At 49.2% G+C, this 27,956-nt stretch overlaps 1 protein-coding gene across 1 annotated transcript in view; it reads right to left on the minus strand.

Annotated features, from left to right (window-relative positions):
* mmd (disintegrin and metalloproteinase domain-containing protein mind-meld) overlaps positions 1–27,956 on the minus strand; it is a 111,593-nt gene that overhangs the window by 17,089 nt on the left and 66,548 nt on the right. Inside the window, exons 13-15 of the mRNA XM_037220420.1 lie at positions 26,672–26,842; positions 9,843–10,038; positions 6,415–6,523 (exon numbers count right to left, since the gene is read on the minus strand). Of these exons, the coding sequence (XP_037076315.1) occupies positions 6,415–6,523; positions 9,843–10,038; positions 26,672–26,842 (476 nt within the window). The remainder of the gene's footprint in view (positions 1–6,414; positions 6,524–9,842; positions 10,039–26,671; positions 26,843–27,956) is intronic.

A 27,956-nucleotide genomic window follows, 5' to 3' on the forward strand; every position in this document is an offset into this window, starting at 1 on the left:
CAAGCCCTGCAGAGATCGGGAGCACAGCCCCTGCAGGGCGACGCGGGCACGACACGAGCTCAATCCCCAGTGTAACTCCCCTGCATTGCTGATGAGCCAGTGAGCGTCGGCGCCCACACGTTCGAGGCGTGAGCCAAGCACGCATCAGGAACGTGCGAGTAACATATGTGATGAGGCCGGCTGAAGGTCAAACTGATGTATTACTTTACCCCGATGACATCAGTGTTGGCTTATTTCTGTGCTTCATTGACAGAGCGGAGCACAAAGCGAGCACCCGCAGCACGCAGCCGTAGGCGCAATGTCTCCGACCATTTCTGATGCCATGCCAGTGACAGTGGCATGCTAAATGATGCTCATGCATCAGTGGTGCTGCTTTGGTGAAAATGCCGTTTGGTGTAAGAGCACGACATTATCGAGCGTAACAAAAACTTTGCAATCAGTATGTGTTTAGAAATCAAACCAAGGTTGTGTTTGCGTAATAAACGCGATACACTTTATTAGCAGCCCTTTTATGTAACACCAACGAGGACTGTGCCCAAAGTGGCGCCAGGGCCCAAGACGAAGCTCTGCATGTGAGAATTGAAGGCCAGCGTCACTGTGGCATCTTTCATAGGCCGAAGAGTGCGAAAACACACAAGCTACATTTGTCTACAATAAAGTAGTAAAGTGCCATGGGACACAGATGGATAGCAAGTACAGCAAAGGTCCTGCCGCTTTCGCCCGATACAAAATCTTACCTAAGTCACTCGCAAACTCAATTTCGTAGATTTGTCACCAGCGTTGTTACCAGAGTTGCATTGCGTAAACAACCGTTTCTTTGTTCTAAGCCTTATCACAGAAATACTCTTTCTGTGGGCAAAAAATCTGCGAGACAAATCTAGTAACGTCATATCGCATAGCCCTCGTCATCGGCCGGCTGAGGTCTCACTTTGGACAGTCTACATGCAACATAAAACACAAACACGCACTTTTCATGCAAACCTTTAGTTCTCATCCCGATCTCCTGTCTGTAAAGGTTTGTCCAAACATACTCATGCTTCCGTTATACAGCAGATCCCATCGCACGACGCCTTTAAACGAGACTCTTGCTTCATCGCATCCACTGCCGTCCAAGCGTGGGTCTCTCTGCCCGTGTTTCTTAATCCCGACATAACAGGCGCCTGCCCGGATTGTCGCGAAATCTGCGCGCGCGACGGATTCAACCGTCGTGACGATCCGCGGCATGACTTTTCGGACCGTCCGAATACCGACACCGTCCCTGCACCTGCGAGAGGCGACCTGTTTTGACATTTAACTGGGACGAGTTGTGCGAAGGTCAAGCCATCGCAACATGCCGCAAAGCCCGGGCAGCGATGGATGTAGTGTCCGCTCACGCAGGTGACTGACAACTGAGGCAGACGCTGAAATCTTAGAAAAAATGATTGGAGCGCACTGTGCATCTCTGATATGCGAACTATCGTTATGTGCTAAAGGCGGTGTTATACCAGCATCAACGGCGCCGGCTCTTCGCACAGCGCTGTAGCCATGACCAGCTGCACTTCAGGTATTCAGTGTCATGAGTGCGTGGAAAAGCGTTGCACAGACAGTGTACCAGGGTGATCCACGATGGTTTAGCGGTTATACGTGCCATCTCAGGGACGGGGGCGAGGAGGGAAGGGGCACGAGGCTAAGGCTCCTCAGTGTCATGAGGTTTGGACGAGATGCCTGGTCGTCTGGCAGGAATTCGGTCCAAATTAGCAGAAGATCAGGAAATTTTCCATTGCACCCCCCCCCCTCATTTGAGGAAAATTCTGGCCACGTGCCTATGTTACCTGTGATGGACTTCGTGCTGCCGGGCCAGAAGAAGCGTTCAGTTGCGGGCAACGCAGATACCGGCGCTAATAGGGTCGCCTCTTCCCGCAGCAAAGCAAGCGGAACACTCTTGTACCTCCTAAATATCAGTCATGTAATTGTCCCTATTTTTCATGTCATGATATCAACGCACGCGCCCAACAAGCATTCGTCGACTGAAATAAGATACGAATGGGGCGATTTATTCTGCAGTCAGTAAGACGAAGCCCGTGCAATTATGACGGATTAAGGATACTCATTCTACGAACTGATCGATGAAAGTACCAGGCTTAGAACGCAATCCCCGAATGATGTCTGATCAAGTTGGATCCGCCATTCTGTAGCGCACATTGCCGAAAGCACAGGGAGCCGCGTCCATCTGGACAGCGAAGGGCAGTGCGTTGAAGACGATCGATTTGTCGACGACACAGCGGCAAGAGCCGGCGGCAGTCAGGGTGCAGCACCATGACAACACCAGAGGTCCTCAGAGTTGCCATGGAGACGCTACAAAAGAAGACAAGTATGCTGGCCCACTGGCGCCCGTCGGCTTTCGCCGTCTCTTGGCGGATGATTTCCTCGCGTCCTACGTGTGCGCTGTTCAGGCACACCAACTTGCGAAACGCAAGCAAGCGACGCAGAAAATATCGCCATCTCCATTTGTCTGCACCCCACAGCGCACACTGACCGGGACATACTGAACCGCGTCTATCGAGGCGGGAAAGAGCGCGGAGGCCAAGCCTGGAAAACAGTTGGTATTACGAAACTCGTCGACAAAGAAACTGAGTCTTTGCTCAATAGCTCATCGGATGCGAAACTCACTGGAACCTGGCTGCCAGAGGCGGAAGCGGCAAACAACTTGGTTAAAGGCAATTACGCATGCGCCGGAGACCAACGAAATCGTTGAACGAGGATCGAAGAACTCGCAGGTTTCGATGGCGCCCGAGTGCCCTCTCGCTCAAGAAACTTAGGCAACTAGCCCCATGAAGTTCGACCCCGCCTTCGACGAGTCGCCGGCGAGCGGAACCGATCCTCCGGGTCCCGGCGCGAGGCCGGTACGTTTCGGCCGCGTCGGATCCGAGTCCTGGCCGACCGGAACCGCTCGGTCCGCGCCACTCCTAGATCGATACGGCCGCCGGCCGACATGCCGACTCCGTGCCGCTGCGGTGCCGGCCGTCGCGAGTCTCCCCGAAGTGGTTCCATGGGATCGGCGGACAATATCGCCGCCCCTCGGAGCCCCACTCCAACCGGTCCGCAACTGCATTGATTTCCGCGCCGCGTCGGCGGGACGTCGGCGACGGCGTCACTGTCGCACTCGCCGTGCGCCGGCTGAGACGCCGCCGGCACGTTTATCAGACGGGGATGCGCCGACATCCGATATCTCAGCCCGGCATTGGTCGGAGCTCCCAACAATGGCGCCTCCATTGCGGCCAACAGACTCCTTTCGGCGCCGGCCACGTTCCGCACGACTCCACGTATCACCCCATCTGGAAATGCTGACACCATAAACTGGGCCGTGCTGCTCCCGCGCTCGCCCCGTCCGCGCGGTCGACCCAAGGACCTCGGGGCGGCATTGGTAGGGCCGGCGCCGCCCAAATATAACAGCCGGTCCAGATCAGGCTGTTGTGTTCACTCGCGAGCCCTGGCGGCGCTGTACGGTGCTCCATAAGTGCAGGGTATGAGGCAGAGGCGTTTATTTTGGGCAGCGTCGAAGCGACCGGTGGGTGCCGCTCGAGTGCCTCTATTCATATATTTGTAGCTACTCAGGCATTTTGTTTTATTCAAATGACTGATTTATTGACGTCAGAGATCTAATAATGACTGTGTTGTTCAGGTGTGAACAAATTGAAAGGCAGCTTAGGGAAACCGATGATTTATGCTGGTCGTAATTGGTGGGGCTCCCTGATCCCATAACGAGCGTCCAGATTTGGAAAATGGCCAAGAAAGGAACCTCCTAGACTGGGCCTCTTGATCCACAATGGATCAAGAGATCCATTATACCTGGGTCCCCCAAAGCAAGAAATAGGGCTCCTGATCTAGAACAAGTCCTCATAAATCAATGAGCTTGCTTATCCAGCGAATGGGCCTCTTCATATAAAAGAGGGGCTCCTGGTGTCAAACATGTATCAAAATATTGAGCGAAATAATTGATCACACGACAATTGATCCAGTCATGATCTTTTTACACAAGAAGGCCTCTCGATCCAGCAAATAAGCCTTCTCATTCTGAAACAGGGCTTCTTTATCCGAAAAACCTCCGAATTATGAGCGCCCTTCTAACCCAGAATTTTATGATGAAGCTTGATGAAATTGATTAACTTGGTGACAAAACTTGGTAATTATTGATGCAAACGGGAGGTACAGAATTTTGCACACAGGTACCGAAATTTAAGTGCACAGATTGTGCGCTTATTCCTGTACGGAGAACCCAGGCCCCAAAAGATGCCTTATACGAAACGTGGTCTCTAAATCCATGATATGGGCCTTTTGATTCATGCAAAGGAATTCCCGATCCCGCAAACGACCTCCTTATCCCAAAACAGCCCCCCGACAGGAACAACCCGACCTGCTATTTCAGAACAGGTTCGGTTGTTCCTCTCGCCCTCGCACAGTTTCGACAAACGTGACGCGTCGCGCAAGAGCACCGCGAACTTTCCGCCAGCTGCTCCGGAATTCGACAGCGCGGACGTTCAGTAAGTTGGCGCCATAAATTTGGCGCCGCAGCCGACACCGCTGACGAGCCGAGCGCCGTCTGTTTGGGGCCGGCGGCGAAAACAACGACTCCCTAACAAGAGACAAATGGCGGCGCCACGTACAAACAGCCAGGCGCCCGCCGACGTCGCTGATTGGTTGAAATAGCGTCGGCCGCGGCCTCGGCGGCATTTCAAACGTTGCCGCGGTGCCCCGGGGCGAGCGCCGGGGCCGAGCGAGCGAAGGCTGGCGGCGCAAGCAGCCCTGAGCACGAGCCATTTAGAAACAGGCTTCGCATTCTAGATAAGACCGCATCGTCAGGGTGAAAGGTGTCTTTCCTGTCAACGACGAAATTTGGAATAGTCCGAATTGTCACCTGGAGCCAAAATTACCAGAAATCGTCACACATGATTGTAAATGCGATAGAACACACACAATGAAGATAATTTAAGTACATCATGGCATGCACATCATAAGCATTTTTGCTTCGGAAGTTTCGTTTGCACTAAGGAATCATTTGCTGGCCGTGCCAAAAGTCTCGGTCGCTAAGGCGTAGGTGATGGTGCACGAATGACCGGCGCAGCTGCGGGCTTGTAGGTTCGATTAAAACCTAAGACTTCGTGCGCACAGAGAGAGAGAGAGAGAGGCGAAAGCAAGTTTGGTCAACGGCCGTATCACGACCATAAAGGGAAGGTAACAGACCCCATACACTGTCCCATGACATACTGGGGCAATACCAGTGTTGGAGGAAAAGCTCTTGCACGGCTCAGTCTATCTGTGAAAAATAACTCTCCACCGCTTTCCTATGAGTTGCGCACTCTTTTTGATGTCACAAACTGCGTTAGATTATAATTCAATCAGCATCAAGGGATGATCAAGAATGGTCAGTTCATCAAGTTCAATAATCCAATTCTGGATCAGAAGGCCCTCAGAATTTGGAGGTCTCTCAGATCAAGAACCCCTCTTTCAGAAAACAGAGACTCATTTGCTGTATCGAGAGGCCTCCTAGTGTATCAGGATCGCGATTGCATCATTTTACGGCATCATTCGTATTCGTCATTTACAATTTCAGTCTATAAGTGCAGTATTTGAAGCAAAATTTCATAGTTTTCCGCAATGCTCAAAATTCAGATTTTAACATTGACAACCTGTGTCCCAAAAGTATTTGTTCCCCAATCCCGAGCCACTAACCAGAGACCCAACACTGGGTAACTTATTTCATGCCCTAAGTTGCATGGATGGCGGGTCAATTGGCTGCGTGATAAGACGTGCTTAGCGAAAGTGTTTAATTGTTTGGAATTTCAGGCGCCGCGATTAGTTCGTTATATGACGACGAGGTTTAGTGTTGAGCAACAATTCTGATTCAGCGCCGCTCCTGGACACAAAGCCAATATGTTTGGGAATATCTGAGTGATAACTCGGACGTGCGCGGAAAATGCAGCATGTTAAGTGATTATGATGCAACACTTTTTCGATCATAGGCGTGAGTTCATGTCACATTGACCCAGCTACAGCTAGAACGGGACTGGGTACTAAGGGTGCTGTTACGACTACAATTACACCTGGGCAATTACGATGCACGTTAAAAACGGGTTCGCGTGCGCTGAACGTTACCCGCGACGTGTGTGTGCGCACCGTGCAGGTTCATGGGCTGGGTTTACACCACAGGGGCGTGCGCCCGCTAAAAAATATTTGAGAACTGAATCGAGAAGATTTACCAAAGAGGGCAAACCATTCGGAACAAATTTGTCACCACAAGCCAGTGCCGCTCTGAAAAGTTTCGAGAAGTCACCCCTGACACTCATATTCCGTTCGAGCTAAGAGTGGCCGCCGATTTGTATGTTGGTTTAGATGTATGTATTTACAATATTCCCAGCCAACGTTCAGAAAACTCACCCGATCTCGCACTTGAGGAAGTGGTTGTTGGCCTGCTTGCCGCAGTGACCGTTGACGAAGCCCTGGGTGTTGAACCTCTCGTAACACTGGTCGTCCGACGACACCGAATCTGGCGGCGAAAACCACACCGTGGGAGGCGGCAGGTGGCAGAGGGCGAGTGATGCAGGACACTAACCCCGGCAGATGGCAGAGGGAGAGTGATGCAGGACACTAACCCCGGCAGGTGGCAGAGGGTGAGTGATGCAGGACACTGACCCTCGCGGATGGCGGAGGGCGAGTGATGCAGGACACTAACCCCGGCAGATGGCAGAGGGAGAGTGATGCAGGACACTGACCACGGCAGGTGGCAGAGGGCGAGTGATGCAGGACACTAACCCCGGCAGATGGCGGAGGGAGAGTGATGCAGGACACTAACCCCAGCAGATGGCGGAGTATGAGTGACGCAGGACACTGACGCTGGCAGATGGCGGAGTATGAGTGATGCAGGACACTGACCCCGGTGGCCCACTGAGCCAATCCATGCCTGAGTAGCGGGCGACCCACTGAGTCAATCCATGCCTGAGTAGCGGGCGTCCCACTGAGTCAATCCATGCCTGAGTAGCGGGCGACCCACTGAGTCAATCCATGCCTGAGTAGCGGGCGGCCCACTGAGCCAATCCATGCCTGAGTAGCCGGCGACCCACTGAGTCAATCCATGGCTAAGTACCGGGCGGCCCACTGAGTCAATCCATGCCTGAGCACCTTCACTGCGAGTGCCGATTGGATGCACCGCTGTTATACGTATACCAAATAAACGCAGCGGTGAGTACCAACGGAAGCATTAATAATGCGTGGGATCAATGCACAGGCCGTTAAAAATATCCGGTACAATGACGTAACTTATTTTTTGGCAGTTGCACCGCCGTTTGAAAGCTTTGGTACGTTTTTATGAAAGGGCAGTGCTTCAGCAAAGCATGGCATGACGGAACACTTTTTCGAACTAAAACAGAACCCTACGCGGCAAGGACCACATGCCGTGGTGCACTACACCATGACAGGCGTACGCTGCCCTTAAACCCGTTCCTGCCTTGCGTACTTCGCCAACACCACCGCCCGGGGGTAGGGTGCATTGAAAGCACCCAAATTGATTTCTGCCACCTAAGTGATAACATAACATGCCACGCTCAATGCCACGAAAATCATCGAAACCACCGCATGGCTTCAGAACATTCCAGCACAACTTATAGTGGTCATACAGCTTGCGATCCTACATGGCCTCTGATCTAGCACAACTTATAGTGGTTACACAGCTTGCGATCCTGCATGGCTTCTGAAAGTGACATAGTACAACCCCATAAAGTAGCATAGACCCTGAATGGTTCCGAGCATAACCAGTGTAATAATTATATCAAACATTGTACAAAAATAAAAGGAAAGAATCGCTGCCCGCAAGGGCAGCAACCAAAACAAAACAAACTAACAAACACATTGCAAAAGTCACCGGTAACGCCATAAGTTCGTGATCTGACCAAACTATTGAACATTTGGCCGCCAACCAGAATGTGTTAAACTGAACATTTGTAGCTCTACCTGGAAGGGTTCGGAAGTTGTTTCAGCAACCCGAAGACAAGCTACGTTTTAGCACCCAAGACGGTCGAGGGTCAAGTCTAGGGAAAGGCATCGTTTGGTGAAAAGTGATCATTTACTTTCCACACAGCAACATTCGGCAAGTCATCAATCAGCCTTCCAAAACAAGCCGACAGGTTTGAAATATTCAAGATGCGTAAAGAACTATGAAAACATGCAATTGTAGCCAGTTCACACGCATACGTCAGTACGCGTCACGTTCATAAAAAACTACAAACATAATTGCACGCTGCAGGCAGCTGGCCGCAGCTGAGGCCACCGTGCTGAGGCGTGGCGCGCGCTTCCCAGCCCGCTGCGCTATCACTCATCGGTCACGCGTCAAAGAGCGGCCCAGCGGCGCTGCCAGGGAGCAAAAACTCTGCGCTGCCAACCATCGCGGCGCAATCCATCATCGGAACGTGAGAAGGGGAGGGGGCACTCCAGCCTCGCCCGGCTCGTCATCGATGGCCAGCGATAGTGGCGGTGGCGGCTTCAAACCGCCGGCGGTGATTGATGAGGCGTGTCTGCGCCACAATCGCCTCACCGTAGCCGTGTTTGCGCCGCACGACGTCCGAGGAAACGGGCGCGAGTCACCGGGTCGGTGTCGTGTGTGCCTGGTGCTCACCCGGTTATGAAGGCCTGGATGGCTGATTGATGTGTGCATCTGCTTCTTGAACTCGGACACGGGAGCATCCCGCAACTCAGTTCGGGGAGGTTCGTCGCTTATCAGGGCTAGCTACCGCGCCAACTTTGTTATTTGGAATTAAACGTTTTACGTCATTTTGAAGACTGAACTTTGAGAGATTTGTGTCAGACTACTCCCTGAGGCTGTCCGAACCACTGCAATGCGAGGCATCTGTTAACCCCCATCCTGCCCGATCGTATATACTTGTTTGACTGGTTTATGATGAACAGTGCGCCTCTTATTTGGCACACTCGCGCCTGCGAACGCGAACGGGACGATCCTACGACCCTCCTTAAGCTTGCGGAACGTCGGAGACCGGGAGTAACACGTGCCATGGTGGTCGGTTGAATACCTTTCGCTTAGTAGGGGTAGGTGTCAATTTAACCTGCTCTCTCAAATTCTAACCGAGATATCAAATTGTAACGAACTAGAGACACAAACTCCACACAGTGTGTTGGACTGTATGTAGACCCACTGGCATGAAAATTTGAGGTTTCTAGTTCATGAAATTGCGGTCAGATAAAGTCAAATAAGGTCTCATACTCTAGATTGGTCAAACTCCAGATTGGTCAAAAAGTGCCCCATATCTACTCCTGCAACCGCCTTAAACCTAAATACCTGTTCTGAGAAAAGGGTAACTGGTGTTCATTCAAGGTCATTGCCATTTCTAGGCCTGAAGAGGGTCATGCCAACAAAAAACCTGCGAAATGTTTTGATTTTCTGTATTTGAATAAGTGTCAAGGATTACGTTAGTCGCCATGTTCCCAAAAACAAACTGTTGACTTGGGTCGTTTGAGGTCAGTGACTTACTCTGACATTTAGAAAGTCTATGGAAGATGTCGATTAAAGTCCTGTTATTGATAAATCTGAAATGGGCACCAAAAACCACACAGATAGGATCCTCTCGAGCAAAAAGCAAGTTAGTTTAGACATCAGTCTGACATTTGTACCCCACCCTAGGTCAACAGAATTAATCGTATGCCTAAATTATATCGTTTTATTGGCTAATCAACTATCTTGGATATATATGGCTTTGTCTAACACTTGATATCAAATATCAAAAGATATCACATTCTAAAAGCACTAGAGCACACAGACAGATCCTCTCTCCTCTGCAAAATCTTCTGAAAGGGCTCACCATAGCCCCAGATCTGGGCGCACTGCTGGTTCCTCGCCGGGCAGATGCCGTTGAAGCAGTAGCCCTCGCCGCCTGCACACACTAGGCCGTTTTTCTTGTGGATATCCATGGGACAGCCGCCCTTGTCGCCGTCGCAGAACTCGGGTACGTCGCACTCTGTCGCGGCCTTCCTGCAGAGCGTGCCCCTCGTCCGCAGCTGCAATGAAGAACGAGCCGCGTGTCAACGGCCCCGTCCGGTGCAGTCGGGTCCCTAAGACGTGTCAGCAGGCGGCTGTCCGGTGCAGTCGGGTCCCTAAGACGTGTCAGCAGGCGGCTGTCCGGTGCAATCGACCCGACCTACACAATACCATGACCACTAAGCGGGTGGGATTTCAAATTGTCATGAACATCTTCTCAAAATTGCAGACTCAAGCAGAACTTGACCAGGCCAGGGTTTTCGTGTTCGATCACCGTTGAACGACTCCAAGCAATGGTGGATTTCGCTTGTCTGTTCGGTCGCTGTTTGAAATGAATGAAATGTGACGTAGAAGAACGCATCTTTGGAGATAGTCATGACTCACATGGGTTGCGCGCTTAGAGCTGTGTAAAAAACAACGTAGACTAACATGTGTAGATTTAATATCACGGGTCGGAGTACAGTTATTTGTGTCGGATGCTTCGTCTCTTCTTCCCGCAAGTTAAAATTTCAGGGCAAGGAGATTAAACATCACACAAAAATCACACGCAGCGGGAGAAATGAGATGAAACGTCACATACTGCCCGCATTCTAGGCTAAGAAACTGATCACTCACAACCAAGAATTTGTTGATGTGGTAACAGAACTCTGTTTTACAACGCACCGACATGGTAAATGAACATTAGCTTTCATTCATGGGTTACACGAACAGCCATTAAAACGAATGCCCATCTTGTCAACGAGAGCCGCCGACTCTGACGCTACCCGTTACACATGCAGTGTAATGTGTAGCGCTCTTCAGTAAATGGCCATCTCTGATTTTAGGATCTCGGGTCGTCTTGATTGACGGAATATCTGAAGCGTTGTTCTTTCATTTTTTATCTTCCGATAAACTGAATAACACTTAACACGCTGACGATAGAAACAGTTCATAACAATGCTTTTGTTGGCGAATTCGAGTATTTTTGAGTACATCTGGGAATTTATTTTGATTGCATCTAGCGAGTCGTACCATTAACTACGCCACATTCATAAGCAGCGAGCTGGTCACGCCCGTCGCAACAAAAGGCTGTTGGAGCAATCAAATCTTGGAATGAGACGGTGCTAGGTACACGATTCCTTCGGTCGGCTGAATACCTGACAGAGCTGGATAGCAAGGCGCCAGAGCCGTTCATCGCCTCGATTCCGCCGATTCACGAACGCCCTCGCGACGGAGACGACGTCTCCAAATAGCCCAGCCCAAGACCGGAATCGGAGGGCCCGACTGAAGCATTCATATCCGGATGCCTCTTCGCGGAACAGTTTCAATGACTTCATCCAAAGATTGGATTCGGACCGCAAGATGAATGGGATGCGGGTCAACTTTGGCACGACGGACACGGCAGCCGCGCTCAGGATATTAGAAGGCTTCCTTTGTGTATAAAATGACGTATAACTGTTGCGTAAAATGTCAAAAGTTCCACTGGCATGCGCAAGTGGAACTATTGATATCATAACACATGATTTATACTGACTGCATCAGGTTGAATTATTCGTTAGTTACGATCTTGATGGCGAAATTGTCAAGCAAACCTGAAGACAGACGCGGCCCTCGATTACACGGATTGAACCACACATTAAGCAAGGTATCAGAATAGGGTTGTGCCAAAATGACTTGGGCAACGAGCTGCCTTAGGGGCTTGATTTAATGTGTGGTCTTATTGCAGCACCAGAGGCTGCGCCCTTGTTAAGCCTCGGTTAGTAATTTCGCCAAGCCATTTCGTCACTGGGAAGCGCCCGGAAGTCATCCACAGCCTGCGCCCATTACGCTAAAATAGCATATCGATGGATGAAGAGAAAGCAATGAAAGCTTACTATGACAGGCTTTAATTCAGAAACATTCCGTTTGTGAGTCTCTATTTTAGACCGTTTACGGCATTCTTGGTGCGATTTGCCGTAAATCGTTAGCCTATACTGTTTCCGAAACCATGGTGCGATAGGGAATATCCCTGAAATGATATTCTTACTTGTCTATCTATGCTGCTGGTGGGTTACGATAGTGCGCAAATACATCTAAGGCAAAATACCTATCACAAAATTATTCCTTTAATAATGATGGTCTTAGATAACCCGAAAACGATTTTGGCCGTAAAATCAATCAGCTGCAGCTGCAGGCTCCCGGGTATCAAAACCAGGCCACAAGCCGGTTTTGACATTGCCTCTCAGCCTGCACGGGAGCGCTCGCCGGCGGACCACCGCGGCCGGCAGCCTCTCCGTCGGCTGGCGAGCCGGTGGTCGGTCCGGGCGCGGTCCGGCTGACTCCGGGCTCGTTCGTCGCTGCCCCGCCGCCACTCAATTAGCGTCAGTCACCGGCGCACCGCTGCCGGGGGCAGCCCGGCCGCGGCCGCGGCGCCGTCTTCACCCGCCCGCGGCGCCGACCTCACAAGCAAAGGTCCGGCGGCACGCGCTGACCCCGCGCGCGGAGGTCAGGCCCGGCAGTGGGCCAACCTCAGCGCGGAGATCGCGCGGCCGCGGGGCGCGATGACCCGACCGCAAAGGTCAGGCGGCGCGCGCTGACCCCGCGCGCGGAGGTCAGACCCGGCAGTGGGCCAACCTCAGCGCGGAGATCGCGCGGCCGCGGGGCGCGCTGACCCGGCCGCAAAGGTCAGGCGGCACGGCTGCGCTCATCGCTCGGGACAGACGCCGCCGAGTCCTGATTTACAGCGGCGCCGCAAAAACGGCCGCGGCTCCGGTCGATGCAGGCTTGGTTCGAACCGGCTGGCCGGGCGCGCGGCCGCGCGCGCCGAGCGGCGCAGAGGACTGGCCGCCGCTGGCCGGCCGCGCGTCGGACGGTGCAGAGGGCCGGACGCTGCTGACCGGAATGGCCTGCGGCGCTGACGGTGAGGCCGAGGTCGTTGACGGGGCGGCCGAGGTCGTTGACGGGCCGGGGCCGCGGTGCCACGCGGCCCAACGGGGAGATAAGGGCCCATGCTCGCAGCGTAATGACAGGAGAAACTGCGAGGAAATGAAGGCCACCGTCTAGTGGATATGCTGGTGATGAGACGAGGCGGAGCGGCCAGAAAATCACCATCCCTGCGGGACGCGTGCCGACGGAGGCCGCAGGCTTCACATATCGTTGCCAAAGGAGCTGGAGGCTTTTACGATTTTGACATCGCCTGAAGGTATATCTTACGTATTTCTGTCCCACACTTGGACAGCAACATCTATTTTGCTGAATACTTTTATTGTGAGAGTGCTGGTGAAGCCACATCGGTGACGCAGTCGGGCGACGCGCACGAACCAGTGAAGATACACGTCTCTGGTTCTACTCTAACAACGTTAGGATCTCCTTCAACTGGCCTCCACCCGGGAGATAACCTGGGCTTTGACGTAATTGACATATTGCGGGATTACCGCCGTGTCAGCCAGCGCTCTCTGCACTAGGTTCGTGGGTTGTCTGCCTTTGACCGGTGCCCTCTGGTCCGGTGAAGTCGGCCGAGGACGCGGTCTGGCGTCGCGCCTTCGGAAGAGCCCGTCTTCCTAGCGCAAGAAATCGAGACAGGCCTGTTCCATGCGCACGCTCCACGGCTCGGACCCTGACAGCAAACAAGTGGCCAAGGTTGTGCGAAAACGAGATGAAATTGTGCCATAAAAACAACTCTGCAGTGTGGTTTGCATGTGAGATTAATTACGTGTCTGTATGTGGGTGTGCATCAGAAAAACTCTTGTGGTAGGGTGACAAATGCGCTTGAAAAGCATAGGCCATTATTCATTGAGTGTACAAATCGGGGCCATGCCCACGTTTTCGCCCACCAACTTTTCCTTCGGGCCTGAAGATGCCTGGTAAGCGCTAGCTAGGAACAAATGAAAATTTTCCAGAAAGGTTGCAGTTTGACGCACATTTTGAAATATATGGGAGTGTGCATGTCATTGAGGCTTTACGACACACTCAGCCGCTGCAGCTATATGGCGTCGCCCCGCTCTCAATCTGGCAGGAGGGCCGCGCAGATGCATGCCAGTGAAAACTAGTATATGTCAAGCACAGAGCGCAAAACAGTGATGCATTCCCTGAGCTCAATAATCAATGCAAGCCATGACATGCAATATGCGCATGGCAAACGTCCTTGAACCAAACAGCCTTGCAACCTTGCATAACGGCGATGACACGACGCCGCGCTCACAAGCCAGTTGCCACCGCACATGAAACATCGCGGGGCCAAACCGAGCGCTTGTTTCGTGATCACCGGAAAACCAAAGATAGAAAACAAGCTGCCGTTGGCTGTGACTGCGAGCTGGGACTGCGCGTGTTTTTCTTCTCTTGGCCGCAAGGCTGGCAGGCCGGGCACATTTCAGCGGCGATACGCTTTGATCCAGATTAACCCGGGGGCGTGTCGTGTTGCGGACGTCGGCGGCGCGCCGGCTCAAAACACGGCCATCGGACACCCGGCGAGAGGCGCGCGGCCCGGCGCGGCCCGCCACTCCGCAGGTTACAAACAAGGCGGCGGCTGCCAGGGAGCGGGTGGCCTCCACACAGCCACGACGGGTGTGGTGCGGCGACGGAGACGGAGACAGAGCAGAGACGCGATCTGACCGGCCGCTCAAGGTGGTGAGGCCAGCTGCAGGCTATTGGTGGCAGGTGGCTGGATTTTGATGCCTAGTGTTATTCGCGGTGAGAAAAACCTTGACATGAAATTTGGCTAGTTCCGTCCTTTATGTCAATTCTGCGAAACCATGTACCCTCTATGATCATGACACACACACTGGTCACACGCTGGTCATCGCTTCAGTCGTTCCGCAGCTCCGCCACTGCATCTCTGTTTGAGGGAATGACACCCAAAATAATAAATCTGAGCTGATTGGGAAGGTGATGTGCTTTGAGAAAGTGTAGTGCTTTGCCCCGGTTGAACCCCACGCGCTCGTCCGCGAATTCTTGACGGCGCCCGAGACTCGCGCGCAGCCGCGACGCGTGTGGTGCGGTGGTGGTCCCATTGTCATAGTACAAACGGTAGTTTAATGACACGTACTTTTCTTCCAACCTCGTAACCTGCCGGGGCATCACATTTAGACTTGATTTACGGCTGGATATTCTTTCTTCGACCCCGCAAGCAACGACGAAGGACCTTGACACCCAGGGCGGCTGAACACGAAGTCCATAAGCGGACGAGACGCACACGTGAGAAGCATAGTCTCTTCGAGGCCATGTCCCCTTACGCGTGTGCCACGAGCCCCATCCCAAACAACATCACGTTCTCCATTATACCTTGGGCATGTTCCAAGCCTGGCACGACATGTGCTGTCTGGTGGGCACCTTTCGCCGCGCCCCAGCAATTGGTATAACCAGATCTAAACTCTGCTTGTACGCTACTCGGAGAAGAAGGAGCAAGATATTGAGATCCGGGATAGCCTCAGATTGAGGTAAAGGCGACTGTGCAAATGCTGGACGAGAAGTAGTAGGGCATGCTAGAATAAGGATGCATCGCGGTCACGGAAAGGTGGAATCACAGGATTGTGTGAAGACATCATTCAAGTCCTGCTATATTTTTTACCACAATTACAATTACAATTATGCACGGCTGCAGCCCAGCATGAGAAGACTGCAGCCTGTTTTGACGAACCAAAGGCCCCAGAAATTCCTGGTTTGAAATCAGTGATTCTTCCTATTTAAGCAATGAAGCAGCATGTGTTTCTATCTGATACAAACAAATTATTGCCACCCCAGCCGTCTTTATTATCATGTACATACAGCAGTTCAACAGTTCGTTCATTGCTTGGGAAGCACCGAAGGCGCGAAATAGCCATTTTAGTTGACCTCAGGCGTCTGTCGCCTTTTGAACTATAGCCTGACGATGTTTTCCAGTGCCACACGAATAAAGCAGCACGTAAATTTATGCCTGAACATTGGCATACACTGCCCTTTTGAGAAGAACTCCAATATGTTTTTCGCGCAGAATGCTTTCGGAGGCTATAGTTATTTATCGGCAGCACCCTCTCGAATAGCAAAATTCCGTCCAAGCCATTCTGAATATAATTTGATCGTTAACGAGAGTCGGTAACCTTTCTAAGGTGGTCCATACCAGGAGCCCTATGTGACTGGACTCGGATTTTCTCGCCGGTCCGGGGCTCCAGCCTTCAGGCGCACTCACAGACAGCCGGGGAACTCCATCGCATTTGAACAAAGTCACGTATGAGATTGAATCGCTTTTGACAGCGGTTCAGTCTTATACTTGACACTGTTTTTGGGCGTCCCTTGGTAACCAGGCGGCCATTGGGTAGGGGAATAGCCCTGAGTAACCAAAAGGACTCCGAGTATCCAGAAGGTCACGCAGATATAAAGGGCTCTGGGCGCCTACAAAGGAACCAGAGCACACCGTGGGCCCTGAGAACCCAGAAGCCATTTCAGTGGTCAGAGAGCTCTTCAGTGGCCAGGGCATCCCCTCAGTGGCCTGACAAGCCCTGAGCAGCTAGAATACCCCGTGGCGACCAGGAGGGTACGGAGCAGACGAGAGAGGCTTGTACATTTCCTAAGTCCTGGCATCCAGGCGGCCTTTGAGCTGTCGGAAGAGAACCACAGGCAGCCGGAAGAGTTTTAAGGTGATTTTGGGTGATTTTGGGTGCTGAAGAAACATTTGATCTTATCTTATCAATTTCAAAGGATAAAGTTTGGTGATAAAGGCAAAAACTTGACCGAGCTTGACCTCGAACCACTTAACCTTGCAAAAGCCACGTAAGTACAGACGGACGGTAGTAATGCTCTTCATAGTGACATAGATAAGAAGAAGTTTAAGAAATTATCTTCGGGGTGTATTCCCCGCGAGAGATATGCGTTCTCTTCGCATTGGTAAACATGTCGCCACCATAACCTGGGGAAAGAAGTCATAAATTAGGAATCGTCAAGGTCAGAAGCTTCCTTACTTCACAGAATATGTAAACTTGATGCTAGCTTTGGCAGTCGAATTTTCGGCACCGTGCGCAGGAACAGTTATGAACTATTCCAGAAAATCCTAAGAGGGTCTATGACGCGCCGACGGCTTAGCGGGGGTAGGCAAATTGACTGATTTCTAGAACGTCCATTAACAAGTTACCGCAGGGCATTTGTTGTCGATCTATCTAACCAAGCAGTTGTAATTTGCTTTGGTGCACTTGAATGCCAAATGAAATATTCTCTTAAAAAAATGCAAGCAATATCAAAACTGATCTGTCGTTCATCGCCCTGGTAACTAACAATCATTCCTCACGCGAAATAAACAACACCCTAGCCCCGTGTATAATTCTGCTCGATGATGCCGTGGATGAAAACATAAAAAGTCTGTCCTAAGCCATAGCTGCAGTGCTTCACCCTAACGGGGCCGGCCGCAACGGAGGGTAGTGGTCATGTGCTTGATTTTGTCATCACTGACCTTACTTAAATATAGAGATGAAATAAATACAAAATTCAGATTTTCTTATCGAAAGATGCAAAGAGACATTGCCGTTCAGACTATGGTGCATCTTTAAAAATAAAATCATTGTTTTTCGATTTGTCCGTCAGAGCACAATTCACCGCAATTTTCTTTACCTTAGTGGATGTGCGCACCACGCGAGCTACCCAGTGCTTACAGAACTAGTTACGGAGCGGTGTCTGCGGGGAATCTGCTCTCCTGGCGATTGGCAGCTCATTGGATACGCAGGTACGCGAGAACTAGAAGGCCAGGACGGCTGAGCCCTCCCCCTCTAAAAATTTAAAATTTGACGTATGGCCTTTGCCTACATAGAAGTGACCAACAACGGCTGTTGACCCCCCCCCTTCCTTCAGCCTGGGAGAGCTTCCATTGCTCCCGGGAAAGGTTGCAACAATTGACGATATCTGATTCTACAAACGGCAAGTGTCATATCTTCCAAAGCCGATCTCGAAGAAAAGCCACTAGGGACAGAGAAAGACAGACCCACGAAAACTACACTGGCGTGCTGAAGCTCCGAGTAGACCCCAATACTAGTGCAACTCATATGCGAAAATCAGTGTTAAACTCCTTTTCCGGGCTGTTGCTGAGCCAAGGCAGCTTTCATTTCTTGTGTGGGAAACTTCCAGAACCATGTTAAGCACAGTTCTTATCTCATTTGTTGTTCATCCACAAATCAAATCGATCGAGCTGTCTTTTGATTAATTTCAAGATGTAGGCTTCTAAGTTACAAGAGGTCACGTTTGCTGTGGCGCTTTGGTATAAGTCCGCCAGGACGTCAACACTTCAAAGTGCTTGTGAGGGATGTCACAGTTACAGTGGCCACCAAAACATCCCAATGGAGCTCTCTTGCTTTCCTAAAATGACCTGACGAGATAAGGTCCGTAAATAACTCGCAAGGTCGACGGGTCTTGAAAGCCGACCCGACCAGGTTGGGTGCCCGTGTACATGCTGCACCTGCTGGGGCAGACTGTTGGCTGGCTTGTGGCAGGCTTGGCGTACTCCCGATGGGATTGAAGCTCCCCTTGGTCAAGCCATCTGTTTGGTTCAAAATTCTTCTCGTCCCAAATTCTGCCTCGGACCCTTCCTCCATTTTACCATTTGCTGACGTCCGTGCTAGGATATGTGCTCGATGTGTTTCAAGCCTTTTTATTGAATGGTCTTCTGGGACCAAGGATCTTTTTGACCAGTGCTCTAGAATTGCCGACTTTGCGTGTAAAGCAACACCCCATAAGGAGAATTTTTTCACTCCTTTTCCCCATATTTTATGTGAATTTTTCATTCCTGCCTGACATTGTCTGATCGCACATGCAAACCCCTATTTCCCCTTCTCAGGTTTTCAGATGTCATCCAAGACCGAGCTCACTTGAAACCACCAAGCATAAACGAGGCTCCACAGAACCTGGACACCTTTGGCTATGTCCTGCCCCACCTACATCTGAATCATGTCTATGTACGCACAGAGCAAGGGCGCCGGGTACCTCCAAGCCCAAGAACCCCAACGACTCCAGCCGCTTGCGCGCATTAAGTTTGGTTTGTTTACAAAATGCATCACAATCGGCAGCTGTGTGCCAAACGCAAGGTTTTCACGCATCCCCTATTTCTTTTTGTCTCACCACCACACCACAAAAGCAGAACCTGGTACAAACACCAGCAAGGCCTGGCAGATAACTTAACTCCACGTATTTCTTTTACCCGAAAAAACTTGACCACTAAATTGCATCACTCCCGAAATACAGGAGTAAAAAATTCAAGAAATGTCTTCCAAATGAAATTTAAAAGATGAATATCACGATTTGAGCACTCATGTTAACAGATGTCAAGTCAAATCAGCTGATACCAAAATGTGTCCAAAAAGTATGAGTTATATGTTTATTCAACTACTTTTGTTTTTCTGGGTATCATGCGAGTGCGATACCACTTAAGTTTTCCTTCCTTTCCTATTTTCTTTAGAGGTACCATTTGTCGCTTAAAATGTTGAACAATTTTTCTGCAAGATGCTACAACTGCAAATTTGCACGTATTTTATACATAAATTTGATTAGTTTGCCAGTTCCCAAAAATGTTTGATATGCACCCAAGAGTGAACAACTCGCAGGGAATGAAGGAAACAATTTGAAGCACGGAACTTACTTTTGCCGCCATGTTTGCCCTGCTAAACACTCGGTTAGCCTTTTTTTGGTTCATGGCGATGCTCGATAATGATAAATCTAAGCCTTTCGATTGTCTAACTCACCAGGCTACCTGGCAAGGCTATCCCTATGCTGCCATACAGAGCATTGGGACAGGCTTGACGCAGCTAAAACAGAAGTGTTTGATGGCGAATTCTGCCCTCTGGAAATGTTTAACATGCACACCTCTTACTTTTTTCGCATTTTAATCTCGTAGGTTGGTGGACATGATTGATAGTTAGATTTGGGGTTGAGTGGGATAACTCTGTCTGCCAGTAAACTGTGCGAAAGGTACTGAATTTTCGTTTTGGGAGAGGAGGAAGAAGTGTGCCCTATAAAGCCAGTAAGTCTTCTGTGGACCAAGTAATTGCTTATCTTACCTGCTTCCAACACATGATTTATAGCCAGAGTTAGCCATTTTTCTGGTTTAATCTATTGATTTTTGTCATAATACAAATTATGATGCCACAGGCATATAGTTGGATTATTTCGCTCCATTTTCTTAATCATTGGCCCCAAATTTCTTGAAGTGGTCCCTCATGGCTGCTTTAAGCAGATATTTTCTATGGTTGTCATGGTTTGCTGACTGGCAAATGACTGCACTGTATATATGCACTATATTTTTAACACAGGGATAATCTAAGCTGCACAGCAATTATAATATGAGTTACATATTTTTTGTAACAGATTGTCAAACCATCCCATTTAAAATGTGAAGCAGCATCTCAAACTTTTTCATTAAACATGAATAAATAAGCCTAAATGGATGCATTTGCCACAGCTGAAAAGACAAGCAGCAATACTGACATGGTCATCTAAAAGTTATGCTACTTTTGGAGAAGAGATTGTTTTGTGGAGCATGCCCATTATTGCCCTTGACATAGGTTAACCATGCCAATGAAAACAAGCTGTTCAAAGTGATTTAAAGTGCTTTGATTTGTGTGTTGTCAACTTTGTCTGATGTCAAGAAACATACACAAATGAACTGAATAAAATGCAAGTTCAAACCAGCCAAAAATTAGCTTCATCATGTTTTTATAACAGGTGCTGCTGTCAGCAGATAGGCGAGTTGAGATGATGTTCAACATATGGGCTACTCTAAGCTAGGTTAAGTTGGTTAAGTGCATGGCAAGTGGCAATAGGAATAGTTTACGCACACTTAGGCTACTTTCATGGAAAAAGCCTTGGTATTTTGTAAGAAACAATGACAAAATGTTTGTTTTCCCTTTCCCCATCTTAACAGAAGCCAGAGGTATGCCTACTGTGTTTGACTTAGTGATGGGCTGATGTGTAGGAGTCCAAGTTTTTGTTCGTTTTTGGTTGAGTGCTTTATGCTTGTTAAATTTTCTGTTGTTATTTCGTCGTTGAATTCCTTTGCTTTGTTTTGTGTTGAACATGCTGTGGAAGGGAAGTGCGAAGCGCAGCATCAAATTATTGATGTTACATAATTTGTTATGCTCATTACACTGCCATGCAATTTTTGTGCTTTAATATGTTCTGTTTCACTTTAATGGCCTAAGATGTTAAAAGCAAAACAGTTTTGTCAGGTTTAGGATATTACATCCATGCCAACTTGAAATACATGTCTTTGTTTGCTGAAGCACCAATCACGAGCTCATAAGTTCCATCTTTTGTGAATTGATTTTTTCACTCCCGCACGGTCTTTTTGCGATGAAATTTTTTACTCCCAACCTAGTTTAAAAGCTATTCTAGCTCATTATTACACTATCATGCATTATTATTTAACATATGGATCAATTAGAAAATGTTTGACAGAATCCAGTATCTATTTCGCCTTGTTTAAAAATTATGGGATCCGGAATAAGCTTCTGGGATCCAGCCAACGCTGTTGCCAACGGCTGACTGCCGGAGCTATATATGGCATCCGCGTCTCGGCGACCAAATCGGTCCCGGCGGCCACCAAGTGCACTGTCACAACAGCGGCGTCGATCCATTTCACACGAGTCTCCCGTGTCCATCCGTCGTGTCGTTCTGCCACCGTTCCTCCCACGACCATGGAGCAGCATTACTCGCAGCGCGGATCGGGAAATGGGGGATCCCTGATCCGGCCTGTACGACAGAATTAGCCGCTGTTTTGCATCGCTCGACCTGCAGCCATGCTGACCGTGCGGATGGCAGACGTGCCTGTGAACTTTCGAACTTGTGAACAAACGTGCCTTTGAAGACATTCTCATCTACATGAATTTGAGATATGTTGGTAACTTTTAGAAAAATCGACAAAATATCCAGCATGTGCGGATGGTCATCACCTAATGGGTGTTTGAAAGATGATATCAGGTTAAACTGACTGTAGTAGGTCCGCAGAGTATTATGTATATATATATTTCGTTGTTATTGGTTATTCGCCCCATTCAGGAGGAATACGTTTGACTGTAAATAAACAATTACACGAATGACAAAGGGGACAAAGCTGTTGCAGATATAAATAACTAAGGGTGAGCTTTGTGTGGCCAAGTCGAAGACGTGTCAACACCTTCTCCTCCAGACAATCTGTGCGGTTTGCTAATGTCCACAGTGTAACATCTGGTTCGATGTTATGAAGCTAGGTTATTTGCTTTGCGTCCATTGCTGTTACGAAAGTCGTTTGGTTACGTTGCAAACGGTCGTTTTTACAGTGGCATGGCCAACAGGAATAGGTGTGATGTAAGGGAAAACCTCTATGGCCTGGAATCCACAAAAAAATGGTGTCTCTGTTCTGTGTGGAAAGAAAACTGCGTGTTTATAATATTGAAGGGAAGTTGACCAGTTGAGTTGGGGTCAATAAGTCACCGCCAAGCCGCCTTTGAATCAGAGCGAATCGCCATCAGTCTGGCCCTACAATCTTGTCGCTCTATGTGTTGCACGGAAAGAAATAGAACATATAGCTCCGCAAGGTAAACGGATGTGACATCTGGTAATCCACATTTTTGTGAGTATGGGATAGTATTACACATCCCTTGCGGTTTTTGGTCCTGGAACCATCGGAATCGAACTCGTAACAATTTGAATACTTTGAAACCATGCGGTTGCACTATTGTTGTACGTGAGCTGTTGTCACAGAGCTTTTACAGCAATGCTCCACGTTTGAAGACATTGAAGCAAGCATCAGATATGATGAAATAAGCTCACTTTTAACTATTGGTACACTTTGAAGTGAAAAATACTGCTGTAGACAACGCAATTTCTCTATTTAGCACATGTGGTCCTTAATATGTCACTGACTGCGTTATGGAATGGTCGCATAACAGTTCTCACTTTCAGCTCCTCAATCTCCTGAGAGGTGGTCCGCGGTGGTGCTGGATGTGTGCTGAATCACTTATCGTTAGGGGCTTGTATTTTCGGCCCTTTTATTGCAGTCTTTTTGCATATTTATCGATGAGTTGAAAGTGCTTACTTGCATTCACATGTTTGCTCATAGCGCTGTTCTTAAGTTATTCGATCACAAACCCTATTTCTGTAATAGCTAGAAAACATGTCTAGCTCCTTGTATTGTCTAGCGCAAGGCGTATTTTGCGTTCGAATCTTGCGTAGCTTTCACAACATTGGTTGAGAGTCATTTGACGGCCGTTATATCTGGAGACCGTGCTCACGAACGCCAAATATGAACAACTCCTCAATAAAATCTGCGCTGACCTTGAACGCCACATGGCCAATGGAATGGCACGATTTTAATGATGTTATGGTGTCATGGATGCCTGGGCAACCTTGACATAGTCTGTTGTATGAAATAGCCTACACATCCTCGTAGGCGTGTAGCTCAGACACTGGAGGGTTTTATGTCTCAAGAAGGGCAGCGCTATGAACTGCGTCGAATGATCTTCAAGATCGCTATTGCAGCTCAAAACCCCGCATAAATGTGAAACACTTCCTTAAAGATTTATAAAAAGAAACGGAATTTTCCGCGGGATTAACTGCCAGAGAGGACCTATTCAATCAGGTGTTACGGTGGCCCGTGGTGGCACATAATTGATGCTTTGGCAGAAGACGGTGACGCGAGACGCGATTGTGGGGCCCAAGCGTCGTTCTGCCGTTCCTACACATGTGATATGAATTCGAGGCAATCTATACGTAGAGATAAATATTGGGTGGTCGGGCTTTTGTCGAATTTTTGTGATGTACCTCAAGGTGTATTCATTCATTGTCGGAGGGCGAAAGGCATAATGTATGCACCTTCCCCGACAGCGGAAATTGCAGACGTGTGCAGACGACGTGCAGTGCTCCCTGCGCGATCAGTAAACAAGTATTTTGAATGACAGTTAAGAGTTTTAATTTTTTTTCACTACCACTTGCATACACAATGGAGCCATGTTCAATGATCGGAAGAACCAAGGATTTATAAAAAAAAGTAATAGCGAAGAACGGACAGCACCGTGTCATGACCCTGGAATGGATCTGGGCAGCTTCAAACATTTCATGCGTTTGGCACAGGCATGTTCGACCTGCACGACATTGGTAATCTCGGGTCAAGAACGATACCTAAAAACTTAACGATGAAGTAAGCTAAACATGGTGACCGTCAAGACGAAGGAAATATGCCGCCGGCACTTTTTATTGAAAAAGTAGTTATAAGTAGTTATAGTTAAAAGTAGTTAAGTAAGTTATAACTTCTTGATCATTGTTTTTCTTGTCTAATGCGCATTGGAGGCATGATCATAAGTACTCGCATTGTGTATCTGAACACCAGATTGCGCTATCATCGGTAACAGGTGAAGAGAAAATTCCACGAAGGAGTTCGTCAAACAGATTATCAATGATTACGTTAATATTAAAAACAAATAGATGAGAAATACAGCTTCCTTACGGGAGTCCGTTTTCCAAGAAGTGAACACCGGAAACAACCGATCGACACCTCACACGAAACGACCGCGCCCCCGCGAGCAATCCCACAAATAGGTAATTAAATAAGAAAGAAGGAGAAGTGAGAGTTATCCAGACCAACTTAAGCATTGCCGGTGGATTCAATTGCATTGCAAAGCTCTGGCAAGCAAAACGGTACAATGTAAGTCTCTGCATTGTCAGGAAGGAAACAGGTAGGAAGCAAATCAGAACTGAACCGTGCGTAATCCATGAATCCTGGCTGGTAATTGTATGATGAACTACAGCAGGCTACTTTGGGCAAGAGTATTCATGATCTGCGGCGGTTAAGTTCTTAAAACACTGTTGACGCTGAGAACTGGGAGAGAAAATGAAGGCCCTTTTCCAGATAGTGCACGCGCTAATCCCCAAAGTTTGCTTAGCGGAGTGGCCGCTGTGAACTTGCAATAGAAAATTTTGCCAAGAACGATGTTTTGCAGCCCTTATAAGTCCTCTGGTTCTTGCTCGTTCAGAGTAGCGAACGAGGAAATGAGAAATGTCGCGATTTCGTTGCTAACTTCGGAAAGCACGTTTCCGTTCTTCAATGGCTTTATTAATTTTGTCTGTCCACCACGGCACGAGGCTGCGTCGTTATGGTAGCCAAGTGAGTGGAATCGCCGTGGAAGCTTTTGTGGACAGGATGTTTGTAATCTGGTTGATGTCCTGTGCTGATGTGGTGTATTGTGTATTGATGTCAGGGGAAATTTCTTCAAATATGGCCGGGTCAGCATTGGGTATGTTTTTAACGGGGTATAAGACGAGGAACAGCGTCATCAGCGATCATAAACATGTTTTTATGATAAATATATTTTAATGGTAAAGTAACTACTTACCGGTGATTACGTACCGCACCAGTGCCAGTGATCAGTGGTCACGTACATCCCCCTCAACCGATCAAACAGAGAAAGTACCGATGGCAGGAGGACACACTGGCATATCCATTACGGTCTCTTCACTTTCACATGCAAACGAACCCCGCGGGAATCCGGGCATCAACACATTCCTATGGTTTCTCCACGGAAACATACCTGAGCGCATGGGAACCGATGCGCTCTCTCTTGTGAAAAATGTGCGAGAAGCATGTGTGCAGGTTGTTGTTTAATCAGATCGGTCACATCAGCAACAGCGATCGTCTCCGAGGTTTCATGGGTCGGCACAATCCCTACCCATTAGCGAAGTTGGCTGCTGCGGATAACATGAATGACTTGACTTCTGCAGATTTACAGACCGGTCAACTATTGAATTCAGGCCAGGCGATGGCGTCGGCTCTTCCATGTCATGGACGTATGGTGGACCGTCACGCACGTATCCGTCTTTGAGTTTTATGAGTTACATCACGGAAGATGATGACACGAGCTTAAAAACGCTACTCAAAACGATGTGGGGAAATATTCCCACAGATTTCACAAAGAAGTGCGGCGAATCCTGAAAGATCTCAACTTATCTTGGGATGCCCTGATGTTTTCTTTTGCAGCTGTCTTTCACTGCCCGTTTACTTCTGACCGCTCCGCTGTTGTGTGCCGGCCCATGTGAGCCGGAAACCGGACACAGGCAGCGCAGATATGATTTGGGAGGTACGTCGGACCGGATGATGTCCTTGTAGTAACGGCTTACGCCTAAGCTTAGTAAAGCCCCTCCTGGGCTGCGAGGACACGAATGAAGCACTTATCCGACTTCAAACGAAGCGTGCCTGATGAAAGTTGTGATGAGGGCGGTGGCCCTCGCCCACGGTGCTTAATGCTTGTAGGATAATATGAATCGGACGGGGTAACGAAGCAAATATGTTGAGCGTGGATGCGTTCACCCGCAGCCTGTGTCGACTCGACGAGTACTCAATGTTGAGAAAAACGGTACAAGACTATCGAGCGCCGTCAATGCATAGTGCACAGCTAAAATAACAGAGACTCGGATGGATCCCCTACCGTTACAGCAGGACGTGCAGAATGCATACCATACCACGCACAAGAACGTGCAACACATCACGCCATATAAAATATGCCGCACAAAAGAAAATACATTTAAGACTTAGCGTCATTAGAATCGCATGTTTCCACGCCTGTGTCGTAGAAATCGACACTTGCGCACCCGTAGCCAGGCTCGAACCCACGACCCTCCCCACACGGTCGCTGGCAAAGCACTTAACGACCGGCATCATGCCGCCTTCCCACAGTCAATCACAAAATAAAATACAATAAAGCCTCCCGCTCGACTGACCCTGCAGTTGTCGCAGCAGGGTCCGGTGGAGCACTCGGCCTCCTCGCGCAGCTTGCAGGTGATGTGGTCGCAACAGGGGTCCATGCGCGCGCACTCGGCGCCATCAACGGTGCCGCAGTCACAGTCCTCGCCGTCCTCCACGATGCCGTTGCCGCAGTTGTTGATTTCGAGCTGCGATCGAGCCAGGGCGGGACGACGTCAGTGGGGTCCGGCGGGGTCAGGGCGGGGCGGAGTGGAGCAGAGTCAGAGCACGGGAAGATCAGAGCAGGGGGAGATCAGAGCAGGGGAAGATCAGAGCAGAGCGAGACCAGAATAGGGTGGGTGAGAGCAGCTGAGGGAACTGCTGTAGTGATCGAGGATTACTTCAACGTGGCGTTACGGCATCTATGCACAGGTCGAGCATGTGAAACCCGCCAGGTTTCACCAAACAGCATGTGCTCAGTCTGCAAGCAGTGTCAGGTGGGGTTTAAAGAAGTTAACGGCCAAATCTGGGACGCCATTGCCCGTGATGTGTCGATGCCACCTCGTCGCCGTGTCATGCCAAGTCAGCGTGCGTCCGGGAGTAACCAGTGACTGAGCAGCATCACGGCGAAGTTAAAGGGCCAGGGCAGCGGGGTCGAATCTTCAGCTTTCGTGTAAAAAAGACAGAAACGTGAGGCTTGACCAAAAGGTGGGTTATTCTGAAGGTCAGCCCCCTAAACAAATCATTCCGGGTCAACTGATTGAGTTTGACGGCAAGCGTGCAGTTGCACCTGAATCAGTCAGTGAGGAAATGTAGCCATTGTCGAGCTTCGTTCTTATCTAAATACGGAAAAATGTTCTTCAGCTTTCGCCGTCTTTCAAAATCAATGAAGCTAAATATGACTGACACATCTCGTCGCATGCTCCGTGCAGCCGTTTGCTCCGCACGCATAATTTTGAACACCACTACATCTGCATGTTTATAAGCAGTTGCTTCCTTGAAATTCAAAGAAAATCGGGTGAGGGGTTCCGGAGATTGAAGTTAGCTTTGTAGATGACAGGGGTTAGCCTCGCCAATGAACACGACAATTCAGTGTCTTGCACTGCTTACAACATAGGTCTGTTGAGCTTGTGCGTTTGCAATGTCGTTACCCCAGTTATGCCAATAGTATTGACATACCTTCTTTTCTTTTCCATGGTATAGTATCAGTCATGAGATAGCTATCATGCGCATGCAATGTAGAAGGCTACATCCTAACATTTCGTTGAATGACTCGTGTGTATTAATGGGAATTGGTAGGGATTGTGCCTGTCATTTACTTGT

This window comes from Pollicipes pollicipes, unplaced genomic scaffold (assembly GCF_011947565.3).
Source record: "Pollicipes pollicipes isolate AB1234 unplaced genomic scaffold, Ppol_2.1 Scaffold_4295;HRSCAF=5057_pilon_pilon_pilon, whole genome shotgun sequence".
Taxonomy (NCBI): Eukaryota; Metazoa; Arthropoda; class Thecostraca; order Pollicipedomorpha; family Pollicipedidae; genus Pollicipes; species Pollicipes pollicipes.